At 39.1% G+C, this 12,982-nt stretch overlaps 1 protein-coding gene across 6 annotated transcripts in view; it reads right to left on the bottom strand.

The window, feature by feature from the left end:
* The window catches only part of MTUS1 (microtubule associated scaffold protein 1), a 201,060-nt gene that overhangs the window by 13,038 nt on the left and 175,040 nt on the right, over window positions 1–12,982 (bottom strand). For all 6 annotated transcript variants that reach the window (XM_045017626.1, XM_045017624.1, XM_045017625.1 and 3 more), the window contains 4 exons: window positions 6,594–6,808; window positions 5,438–5,543; window positions 4,172–4,245; window positions 3,963–4,052 (listed from right to left, as the gene is read on the bottom strand). In XM_045017626.1, the coding sequence (XP_044873561.1) occupies window positions 3,963–4,052; window positions 4,172–4,245; window positions 5,438–5,543; window positions 6,594–6,808 (485 nt within the window). The remainder of the gene's footprint in view (window positions 1–3,962; window positions 4,053–4,171; window positions 4,246–5,437; window positions 5,544–6,593; window positions 6,809–12,982) is intronic.

The following is a 12,982-nucleotide window of genomic DNA, read 5'->3' as shown; positions in this document are numbered from 1 at the left end:
CCATTGGACAAAAAGTAAGTAAGGGAGAATTTGGACTCTGATCTCAGAGATGGCCAAGTAAGGAATGAAATAATGTGTACTCAAAAGATAAAAAGCAGTGATCCCTTCCCTAAATACTGCTGTGAGGAAGCTGGGAGATAAATGACAAAAAAGGTGTCAGTCTGTCTCCCTAAGTTTTACTGGTTTGGTTTTGTTGTTGTTTTGTTTTTGTTTTTTTGGGAGGGAGAACCAGAAGTCTGGGTATAAAACTTAAGTTATTAAACCACAGTCATAACCACATGTGTGTCAGCAAGCAAGTTTTCTCCTCCTCCCCCACCTCCAAAAGTTAAATGAAAACAATAGTTACAAATATGCCACAGAAGAAAACTGCTTTGGCCAATTAATCCTTCCCACTATAAAATCTGAAGCGGGGAAGTCTCAAGCCCATGGTTCATCGCATGAATTACTGCCACTCTCTTCTATTCAGGCTATCAGGCTGGGAGAAGCATTTCCAGCTCCATAAAAGACATTGAGCCTACTGCCCTTTCAAACTACTCTGTGCCTGAACATTTGTGGAAAAATATGGTCCCGACCCCAGAGTCCATCCATGCTGCTCTCTGGTCTGCATTACATCTCTCCCTCCCCAGCCACACAGCTCAGGAAAATGTGCCGCGATTGGTTCCTCCCACTGCACTTGTAGGAGGCAGAGCAAGAGAGAGGGAAGGAAGGAAATAAATGCTGCTGCAAGTGACACTGATTTCCACTAGATAAAACCAGCAGTATTTCTGCACTTGCAAGAGAAAAATTCATAGAAAATCCTCCTCCCACTTACTGACTCTGACTCTTCCACAACACTGTTTATCTCTATGATTTATTTGTCTTGCTAGGATGCATGTTGCTTGGGCTTCACTCCCCTCAAACTGATTTCGGGTCTTCTCTCACCATACTTTTCTAGTCCTGTGGTCTCCTGAACAGTGTGTAAAGGGAGGGCAGCATCTGGCCCTTTAACCTTATTTTCTAGCTTTCATGTTCAAAGTAAATCTTAACCAGGACAGACAAAGCTTTGCAAAAAGCCAAACACTGGAGATAGGAGACCATCCATTGACTAGAAGTCTCTATTCCGTGTCCATAAATGAACTATGGATGCACATACATCAGTGGCTGCCGGAACACAGCATATTCACACGCATACAATTGTGTAAAACCTTCAGAAGCAGGCCTGTTACAAATATCAAGAAGTAGACAAATTGATAGTTTGCTACAGCTAAAGTGACAACCAGGGGAACCATCCCCACAGAAAAGACCGAAGTGTCTGATGTCTACCACCATTAGCATAGCCTGAAAAACTTGGAGTCTGAATTGGTCTTCTAAGAAGAAATGACCATAGGCCAAGTTGAAAATATTGATAAACATGCCTATCCCACTGCAGGAAAAAATATCATTCAGAGCACACTTATAGGAGGAACATCACAGATTATGACACCAGCCACAGGAGAAAGGGCAAAGGAAAGATGCTGATATATCATGGTTGTGTATTTCATCACAGACATGATCAAGCAATGCTTAAATACTTCTCAAAGAATGAGCTCTTAAAGGTTCATTCTTGTAGTAGCTTTACTCAGAAAATTCTTAACAAGACTGCCTTTCTTGGAGATATTTTATATTATCTGTAATGAGACTTTTGTATACATTTTTGTATTTAGAATTCAACCATAAGTACAAGATCCCTTTAAATATGCTTGATGTTTTCATATCCTGATATTAAATTTAACTTGTTCCTCCAACAGTAATGTTTTCCCTAGTTTAGAAACATTTCAACCTTTAATATTCAAGTTAACTATTTGATAAAACCCACTTCACCGTGCTCTGGTTGCTGTCCTTCTGACCAAGCAAGGGACACTTATTTAACTGTAGCTTCTAGGACATACATTGCAATACTATGGCTAACAAAAAACACCCCCAAAACAACTCATGCAATGAATAAGTTACAAGAATATTAGAACGTTGAACAAGTCTTTACTTTCAGTCAATCTCATGACCACTTCAAGGAACACCAGTGTGACATTGCACCCCATATTCATCATAGAAATATGGTTATGATATGAATATAGCATAACTAAGAGATACTTTATGCAAGATGACTCATGTAAGGCATCATTGGAAAGGCTACAATTTAATGAATGTGATTATCCAATTTGTACACATGTATCATTTCTGTATCTAAAGTTAGGAATATTGACTATAACAATTACAACTGTGTGTGTATTTGGTAGACACCCACCAGACAACCAGCCAGCACAGCCTTGATGGGCCATTAGGAAGAAATAATAAGACTGTGAAGATACTAATCCCTCTCCCTCTGAGAGGCATCCTGGGATGTAGCTGTGACACTACAAGGTCAGGTGATAAGATCACCTGATACAAAATATCACCTTGGACACTGCTGGTACTTTTCATCTGTAGGGGGATGGGGATCAAACAAAGCCTTAGGTAAATCCTTTTTAAGGCTGGGGAGGGGACTGATCTACTCTCCTCCATTACCTACCCAAGAAGAAAGACTGCTGAAAGTACCGGAAGGGACAAAGGAACTCACCTGAGTGGAAAGATTGGGGTCAGTCCAAACTGAGGGCTTGTCTACACTACACAGCTTTTAGCGACATGGCTGTGTCGCTACAGCTGTGCCACTAAAAGTCGGGCAGTGTAGCTGCTGTTTGTTGGCTCTCCTGCCGACACCGCACTGTTCACCTTGGCACTTGTCGTGGCAAAGCTTGGGCCTTTCGGGGGTGGGTTTAACACCTCTGAAAGACAAAAGTTTTGTCGATCAAGTGCCAGTGTAGACATGAGACAGGGATCCAGTCTATAAGAAGAAATAACTGGAACTCTAAGCTACAGAAACTCTGCAGCTTTCCTAAAATTACATTTAAGGTGAGAAATTACTTCTTGAAACCTATCTCTAAGATCTTAAGCTTAGTATGTGTGTTCTGTTTTATTTGCTCAGTAATGTTCTGTTTGCTATCCCTTATAATCACTTAAAATCGGCCTTTTGTAGTTAATAAATTGGTTTTGTTTATTATTAAACACAGTTTGTGCAATTTCTAACTTGCGGAACAGGGGGGCAAGAAGTTGTGCATCTCTCTCTTCAGTGAGTGGGTGAATTTTTATGAGCTTGTGCTGTGCAGATCTTTCTATACAGCACAAGACAGTATTATTTTGGGTTTATTCCCCAAAGGGGGTGTGCATGTCAGTGCTGGGTGAATCCTCTCACACAGAGCTGACATCAGTCTGTGTCTGCAGCTGGGTAGGCCCCTACCTGTGTGTGTGTGTGCTGCAAGAGGCCGGAGAGCCTAATTCAGCAAAACAGGGAGAGGGAATCCAGACTGGTGGAGCACGAGGGGCTCAGTGAAACCCCAGTACATCAAGTGGCATCCCAGAAGGGGGTCTAACCCATCACAACCAGTTACTCAGTACTTTTAGGAATAGTCAAGCAGGTTGGACCTTAAGCTGGAAGATGTATACGGTGGTCCTACTTATACAAAACAGTTCATAATTCTGACAGTTAACTTTGCAGGAACTAGAACACCTAGTTCTACTTGTGTACAAATTGTTATTCAACAATTGTGTACCTTTGAATGTGTTACATTTTGATTACTATCCATTTACCCATCTAATTTCAAGTATTTCTATTGGCATATGTACCTTTGCTACTAACTGAAGACTTGATAGTGACCCTACCTGTAAGCAACCCTTAGGAATACCCCCTCCTCCAAAAAAGAATTATAGAAATCCCATATATATTTTCATTAGCTTTTGGAAACTAAACCAATTTAGTACGTCTCAAGATCCATCCAGAGAGATGGAACCATGTAACAAACAGCAACATAAATTCCTTGAAAAGTGTATGAAGTCAGTTACTGTATACAAGGAAAAATAGACTTGATCATGCTGGGCATTTGAGAATTAAAAAAATTAAGCTCAATACTTACAAGATTTGCTTTTTCTTTGGCTATTTGTTTTTGCTCTTCCAACTTTTCATTTAAAGAATCATTTTCCCTTTTTAATTCATCAATTCTTTTCTGAAACAAAAACACAGTATAAGAGTGAAGCCAGAAATTGGGTACGTCTCTCCTCAAAAACATCTGTCCCCCGGTTTTGAAATTGTTGTAAAGTCTTGTAAATCACACCCATAACAAACCTCTAATGATTCCTGTTTCTCTTTAAATGAGTTTTCAAATGAATTCCTTTCCAATTCATGGGCATTCTTGAGCTCTGAAATAAATACCAGATTTGCAGATTGTTAAAACATTGCATAACAAGTGAACCATATTTTAGAGAATTCATAGTTAAAAGGTGATATATGCACTCATGGTCAATAGCAAGAATGTTGAATAGAACTAGTAATATTAATCATCATTAGTCTGGCTTGAAAACAGATGACATGTCCAAGTGATTTGCCTTCTAGGCATTTATAGACTGGTCCCCCACATGGCTGTTACACTATACATAAGTTTGCTCACTAAAATATCAGCTTTGAAAGTACTTAGTGTATGCAATTCCAATAGCTTTTCATTGCATATAGCTGAGCACATTGTTGGCATTCAACTAAATATGCATGTCTGACAAACAAAAAGCAAAAGTTGTAATGGAAATATTTGTCTATGAAGAACTCCTAAAGGAAGAGGCTCATTACAATATTTCACAGAAGTATAAAATGGTGCAAAGATAGATTGTTTTGGCTTGTTTCTGCTCCCTTTGCAGTCAATGGGAGTTTTATCACTGATTCCAATGTATGTAAAATTGAGCCATTATAAAATGGGTTAAGGGATGAAACACACGTATTGTCTTTTAAGGACTAAGTTAAGGCTCAAAACTACTTTGTATTGCAGGTTATCTTAAAGAATTTCCAAATACTGACCAGACATTTATTTCCCCCTCAGAAAAACTGAATTCCAGACATAGTTTCTGAGCTACTAGGGAGAATAATGCTCAGCCAAAGAGAGGCCTCTCCGGGTCAGAGAATATCCGTCTTCACTTTATCTGGATTTTAAAGAAAGCCAATTTTATGGGGCTCCTTAGCACTTAGCAACAAAAACTATAGAACGATTAAGTTACTGAACCTGAGATTTTGAAAGCAGCCTAGAAAATTTAGACACCACTTTCATTAAAGAATTGGAAAATGTGTCTCTAAATCTTTTAGACTGCTTTCAAATCTCACCCTAATTTTTAACTCAATGAGATTTATTTTACATATAGGAATAACTAAGATTATGGAGTCCCAACATGAGAACTTCAGATGATTAACAGTTTCAAAGGTTGTTTATTATCAGGAACAGTGGATATTGAATGGATATGTTTGCTCTCAAAACAATAAAAATCATTTGACTTTTCTTAACATACAGCACAGTTAGAGAATTATTTGGTAGCGTATGTTCCACTTCATGAAGGAACACAAAGCACTTGCCTAAAAGAGATGATTCATATTCCTTTTGCAGCTCTTCTATTTTTTCTGCATGGCTGTTTTCGAGTTCTAACTTGAAGTTTTCGTGCGTAATATTTAAGTTGTCCACCTGCAATATGATAGTAAGTTTAAAAAAAAAAAAACTCATATCCAACTATTAGAAAAAAAAAAGAAAAAAAGTCACCTAATACATTCCCCCACTCCCCTTTCACCAAGTAAATAAAAACATGTCCTCTTAAGGGAACCTTCTTTAAACAAAGCCTAACTAAATCAACCTTGGAAGGTGCTATGAATGTGAAAAACTATCAGACCAAACAGAGCAACAAAGTTCTGAAGCCAACAGGCTCCTCACTTAGAATAGCCCCAACTTCAGTTGCCAAATCAAATCAAATCTGGTAACTGAACTAGAATGTCCCAGCTATTCTCAACTGTTGCAATAGCATATAAAATGGTGTATGTAGCACTAAGGGTATGTCTACAATGCAAAAAAGTGTGTTCTTAACTTAGATTAAAATAGCATAGGGAGCACAATTTTTTACTCAGGTTGGTAGCTCAAGTTAAACCTATAATAGAGCCTGGGGGTGAATTTGAGCTGCTAACCTGAGTTAAAAGCAGAGATAAATAGTCTAAGATAGCAGGAACTAAACCATGTGCAGTGTTTTGTAGGTAAGAAAGACCTGACATTTGATCAAAGCAGTGAGGTGTTTAGCAGGCTTAGATACTTTTGCCAGCCTGAAAGTATAAGTAGTTCAGATGACACTAGATCAGTTTTGCTGCATCTCAGAGCTTTAATCTTTAAATGACCATTAAGGCTACAAAAGCCCGATATTGAATTTAACATATTTCTAGTTATCCTTTGTATTTTAAGTACTTCATTAATATTTAAGCATCAGAAAACATTTTAGAGACACATTTTGTTAACAAGATCAAGTTGAGTATAATCTTAGATGAAGGTAAATCATGTAAGTGGTAACATTAATAGAATAAAAACATGAACGTTTTGAAACTTGTTTACCATAGAAAGGAATTAATTATTGGTAAAGCACATTTGCTGCTTCTGTTAAATTGTACAAGATGAAATGATGTAGCTGGGTTACTAACATCTCTTAAAGGAACTTCAAAAGCCCCAGAGAACTCTTCTAAATCAAATACCACAGACCTGCTCTTGAAGTTGCGCTTTATATTTTTCAGCTTCTTCAATACAGATACTCTGTAGTTTCTCATACTCTCCAGTGTAAAATTGTTTAAGTCTTTCCTCCAGCTCTGTCAGATCATTTTGGTGTTGCTGATTTAGCTTCTGCACGAACCCTTCATAAGCAGCTTGTAATTCATTCCTGTCTCTCTCCAATTTCTCACAGGCTGCAGAAGTGGTTACTGAAGATTTAAAAAGAGTCAGTAATTTGACTTGTTAAATCCAATCATAATTTCACAGAGCTTGTCTACATTATAGGTACTAAAGATAGCAGTGGAAATTCCACAGAGCAGGATTATGATACAAAATATAATTTACTTGTAAAATGAGTGCCACCTCTAAGGCTGCCTAAAGAGGCAATCTGCTGTCTGTTAGAGTTCTTGGAAAGTATTACAGTGACAATTCAGTGCCTCTCAGGCTGAGGGTTAAGTTTAGAGTTAGATGTCAGTATAGACATAGCCTACGTTGGTAAAATTTACATTGCTTGGGGGGAGGGGAGTGGAATATGCACACCCCTGAGCAACGTAAGTTACGCTGACGTAAGCACTCATGTGCACAGTACTATGTCAGCAGGAGAGCTTCTGCCGACACAGCTTATGCCGCTCAGGGGGTTGGTTTTTTATGCCAACGGGAGAGCTCTTCCCCATTGGCATAGAGCATCTTCACCACACACGCTGCTGCTGCTCTGTAAGTATAGATGGGGCCCTAAATCAGAGAGAAAGGGGGAAAGCACTTCATCTACAGTTAAAAGTGACAGTGGTTCACAACAGAAAACGTATCAATGACCTGTTTCTCACTACAGAGTGCCCTGTGAAGATTTTAATTGGATTTACCACTTCACTTAATGGGATCTTATTTCACTACTGGATTCTTCAAAGCAATATGTCAGTTCAAACTCAGCTATTTATGCTTTCCAATGTATAAACTGAAGTGTTACAGTCCTATGTCCCAAAAGAATCCCTATTTAACACGTTACTTACACGGAGATAATAGACAAGAGAAAAGTGATTTCTCCACAATATCATCAAAATGCTAGTTGGACAAGCTTCTGTATGCTGCCCTTCCAGTGTACCCGCTATTACAGCGTAGCCTTTTGTCCCCTTAGAAATCATTGGTAACATTCTATGAATCATTTAAGATACATTTTCCAGCAGCTAATATGCAGTTTCCCAGTGAACCATGCATGGCAACAGGTGTGTAAACGCTTTATGTTTTCTAAGAAGAAATGAAATGGGAGAAAACTGAACTTAGAACATACATTCTTGTGTACTTTCAGCAATGGAGTACTGTGTTGCTAGTTATGCTCACTGTTACATGACCGCTTTATTGCCTGTCAATCCAGGATTTTTGAAACCCATAGTATACTAGGCTACATTCTAAAGAATAGAGCAGAAATACAATAAGAATATTATGAGATTGCTGCAGGCAGCATGGAGAATGGAAAGCAATCTTTTAGAGAATACAGAATGTTTCTTAAATGTTTCCATTAATCCAGTTTAACAAAACTAAATTGCTCTCTCTCCCCCACTCATATAAAAGGTACTTTGAACTTCTGATTTGCATTCCAGTATCTCTACTTATGAATTCCACTATAGCAAATTTGTATATAAATGTTCACAACTCAGAGCAAAAGGGCACGTACACCTCCCCCACACACACATGCATTTTTCCATTGGTAGCATGACCGGCTGAACAAGCCCTGCACTATACACCTTCATCTGCATACAAGTAGTATGACTGATAAGGGAAAATCCAGTAGTACATTTGAGTCATGGCAGCAAAGTATAGTTCAGATAGTGAAGGCTGGCCACTGGAGACTGTTGTATAAGGTTTCATTTCCATGCAGTCTCAAGGCTTATTAAAGCAAATTAAAGGCTTATCTAAGCCATTTAAACAGAGACCTAGCTAAAAGGATACTATAACCTTGGATTAACTGGAGGCAAGAATTTTATATCTTCTTCCGCTATCCCTCAATGTGAGGATGTCGTCGTCTGCCAGGGGGGATTCGCTGGTGGGCTTTTAAGTGGCTGAGGAGCCCAATTCATGCCCTGCAGATTTTCCCACAGAACTGACAGGTGTAATTTTGGACAAGACATAGTTGTTGGCTGGTGACTGTTGTGCCCTTTCTTTACACACACACACACACACACACACACAGTTTAGCACAGAAAATGAGAAACTGAATGTCAGTGTATAGAAAGTATATTTGATTTAAATACCTTCTTTCCCCAAAAATTTGTGCTCTTGGCAGAGTGTGTAACAGTAGCATGGGGGTTATAAGTGTACTACTGGCCCAATCACTAAGTACACTCTACCCCGATATAACGCAACCAGATATAACATGAATTCAGATAGAACGCGGTAAAGCAGTGCTTTTTACCTTCAGACAGACATTGCCACAAACTCATCTGAAGATCTCTGTGTAAGATTGAAATCTTGTCTCTCTCACCAACAGAAGTTGGTCCACTAAAATATACTACCTCATCCACCTTGTGTCTCTAATATCCTGGGACTGATATGGCTACAACACTGCATAATTGCCCCAAATGGATAAAAATTCCTGATTATTGCTTGCAACTGACCCTGATTTCACATGACAACTTTCTTCTTAAAGTAGCATTTACCAGCATTAGGGTTCTTTTAAATCTGTCTTTATTCCTCCTAAGTTACAAAATAGCCCTTTCCTTTGGCAATCCAAGCTAAACATTGGGATTTTTTTCCAATATCATGTCAGCTGCAAGCCACTGAATATATTTGCCTGGCATAGTTATGTATTTTGAGGGAAGGGTAAGTAGTGATGGTTACTGTCATTAAAACAATACAAAGTATCAGGCAGAGAGCCAGTGGATAACATCACTGATACAGCTGCATGCAGAACTCTGATCTCTGTTTATAGCATGGTGGTGAGAGATATAACCGTGAAGCAGTCATCGCTAACAAGGATTATTTAATTTGAGAGCATCATAGCAAAGCGTTTCAAATGATCCATTGTTTTGGTTCTTCCATTACTTTTAACACCCATCCAGCTTCATTATTTGAATGGTCCAGGGTATTCATTTGTCTCTATTTAGGTAAAGAAGTGGTCTTCACTTGCATATTATCAAAAGCATCCATACATTTCCTTGGACACTTGGTGTTTTAAACTGCCACTTCAAGTATTTTGGATGATCCTCTGTTTTATTAAACAGTATGTAAGTCAAAGAAAACCCCCACACCTTTAGTGAATAGCCACATTAGTTCCTGTTCAGCCAGTTTGTAATTTGGATTTAAGAGAGGATCCTAGTACTAGAGTTCTGGATGTCTATGACCAAAAGTAACCTTTGGAAGTTGCATTAGTTGACTTGGTGTAAATCTCTTACGCTAAGGTCATAATAATTTTCTAGGGTTGCAAATTTGACACTACAGGAGCAATCAGAAAAAAAATTAAGGTATGGTGAATACATCCTGAAGTTCACTCTTGAACACAAGTGATTAGTGAGAAGTGGAAGTGCCATAGTAGTCACCAGATGACCAAGAGCTCACACTGAAATTTGAGATAATCCATAAATGCGCATTTGTGGAAGATGTTTGAATGAATGAGATACATCCCCCACATAATGCAACTTCACTTTATTTCCAGTGTCCAAGAGTTGTTTAATAGAGTAGGAGTGTGTAGCTTTGTGGGCAGGAAGAAGTGGGCAAGATAGGCATATATTAGTCAGTAACAAGAAACATGACAGAAGACTACAAATCAATCTGGGCACCATGCAGAGAGTATCAGAGGGGTAGCCGTGTTAGTCTGGATCTGTAAAAGCAGCAAAGAATCCTGTGGCACCTTATAGACTAACAGACGTTTTGGAGCATGAGCTTTCGTGGGTGAATACCCACTTCGTCGGATGCAAGAGAGTTGCATGTGATTTGAGTATTTTCACTGCCACAGGTTTCCAACTGTTATCCCAGCTATTTGCCAACACTGCAGTGATTTAGAAACCAAATACCTATTTGCTATATATGTACCTTTTGTGTTTGCTTTTTGCAAACCTTCATAGGAATGAAGTTTTCTTTACGTAGGTTTTTGAAAAAAAGTCTAGGATTTTGTTGGGTTCCTTACAAAAATAAATTTCAGGCAGAAGCAGTGCAGCAGCCATCCTAAAATTGACATACCTGACAGAAGTGTTCACTTCTGATGGGGTAGAGACCTTAGCCATGCAACCCCTCTAAAGGCAGGTAACAATGAGGATAGAGTGGGCACTTCAAAATACTGGGCTCTTCACAAGTGTGACCTGGAGGCCTTGATAGAGGAAACATTTACCAGGAGGTAGAGCAGCCACCCCCAGAACAGCAGCAGCAGGAGGAAGGGGCTGGGTGCTCTTTTCCTGAAGAACTCTAGGACTTTTCCTCTGCTCAAAGTGTGCTGTAGAAGGTCAGGTGACCTTGGAAGAAGGGGACTCACACAGTGCAGTGTGTAGCACTTAGTGAAAACACTACCTTTGCTGACAGGAGAGCTTCTTCCATCAGCATAGGCACTTCACCACCCCGAGAAGCAGCAGCTATATTGATGGGAGAAGCCCTCCAGTTGACATAGTGATGTCTACACAGGGAGTTAGGTCGATCTGTTACTCAGGGGCAGGGATTTTCCACACCTCTGAACAATGCAGTTATACTGACATAAGTTTGTAGAATAGACCAGGGCAGATACTGCCTGTTTTAATTGGATGAGAAAAGTGAAGGCTAGCCTCTCAGGCTACAATGTTTTCAGTCACAGTATAATCCCTGACTGTTGTCTTTTAGAGGAACAGAAGTACCGTATGATCAAGGTGATCAACCAAGGTAATAATGCATTGAACAGTGCATATGAAACAGTGTTTCAAGCAATCCACTGATTGAAATTTATCAAAATTTTAAAACTAGTAAATTGTTAAAAATTTAAGTTGTTTGCCAACAAGACGGGCAAGACTTCAAATTGTTTGGGGCTGGTTTGCACAGCCCTATTCCCTACCATGTTAAAACAAGATTAAAAAGTAGAGAGTTCTTCAGCATATTATCTGGCAAAAGTAATACAAGAGGCACACTGTGAAAAAGAGCCAATTAATTCCCCAGCCGGACATAGAAAAGATTATTTATTAATTCAGACGCTCTAGGAGAAGTTTGTTCAACTCAAATGTTTTGCGTATTCAAATGGTGTTTAAAGTTAGATTTGAAGAATAAATTTTCATTAACTGGAGGATGCTCTCTTTTGGTAGAATAAGCTTCAGCATTAAAAATAAATGAATAAAAAATGCCCATTTGAGCGTCTCCTGCACTTCACAGCCCCTTATCAAGTACACTGCCTCAACAAGTGCATGCTTCACAATTGTCATGTTTCACTGCTATTTCACTTTGTTTCATTGTTCCTCTCTCCTTCTCTCCCCAACATAAAGCACTTCCCACCATAGTTCCATACATCAACCATGCTAACACATTACATTCAATAAAAGATTGAACTATGCATGGTTACAAATCCACAGAGCACAGATGTAACAGTAGATAAATGCCACAAAACCCAGAGATGAAAGGTGTCAAGTATCAGAGGGGTAGCCGTGTTAGTCTGGTTCTGTAGAAGCAGCAAAGAATCCTGTGGCACCTTATAGACTAACAGACGACGTCTGTTAGTCTATAAGGTGCCACAGGATTCTTTGCTGCTTCTAGAGATGAAAGGAAGTGCTTTCCACTTATCCATTAAGTCAGTTCAATTTCATTTGTAACATTAAGGCAATTATTTTTAAGCCTTCAAGACACAGCAGTTATAGGGAACACTAAATTTAGCAACTAGAAGTAAAAATATACTTTACTTTTCAGATAGACAAATCCATTAATGTTTTCTGCCACTTAAGAGTGCCGATCACTCTCCACAATTTTCCACACCCTATCCATTATTATAAGGGGAACTGGTATCAACCCCTATACTTAGGTTGCCTAACATTTTCCCATTATAAGAAATCTTTGTAGACTTTTTTGGGGGGGAGGGAGGGAGAACACTCATACCTCCATTGTTCACAGCAAGCTTTTCTTGCCCCTTTCTTTCACACCACTCGGATCCAGTACACATCTCCAACATTGTATCCTATCCCTCTCTGAGGCATTATGTGGGGAAGGAGTTTCCCACTTCCTGGAGGTCACCGTCTTAATCTAACACTGACAAAAGTAGCTCATCTGCTCCACCTCTAGGATAACTGAGGGCCTGACTCTTGAATTTTTAAATGTTTAGGGCTGGCAGTACTGGAAAGTAAACAAACTATTTGGCTTTATTCATGGTATCTTGTTTCCAAGAAGGGAGTTAAGAAGGAAGGAAGCATGAAGCTCAGAGCATGAGGAGCCTCATATTCTGTTTACTTATG

Source organism: Mauremys mutica, chromosome 5 (genome assembly GCF_020497125.1).
Source record: "Mauremys mutica isolate MM-2020 ecotype Southern chromosome 5, ASM2049712v1, whole genome shotgun sequence".
Lineage (NCBI taxonomy): Eukaryota > Metazoa > Chordata > Testudines > Geoemydidae > Mauremys > Mauremys mutica.
Note: the sequence above shows the minus strand (reverse complement) of the source record. Positions and strands in the feature narration are given on the sequence as shown.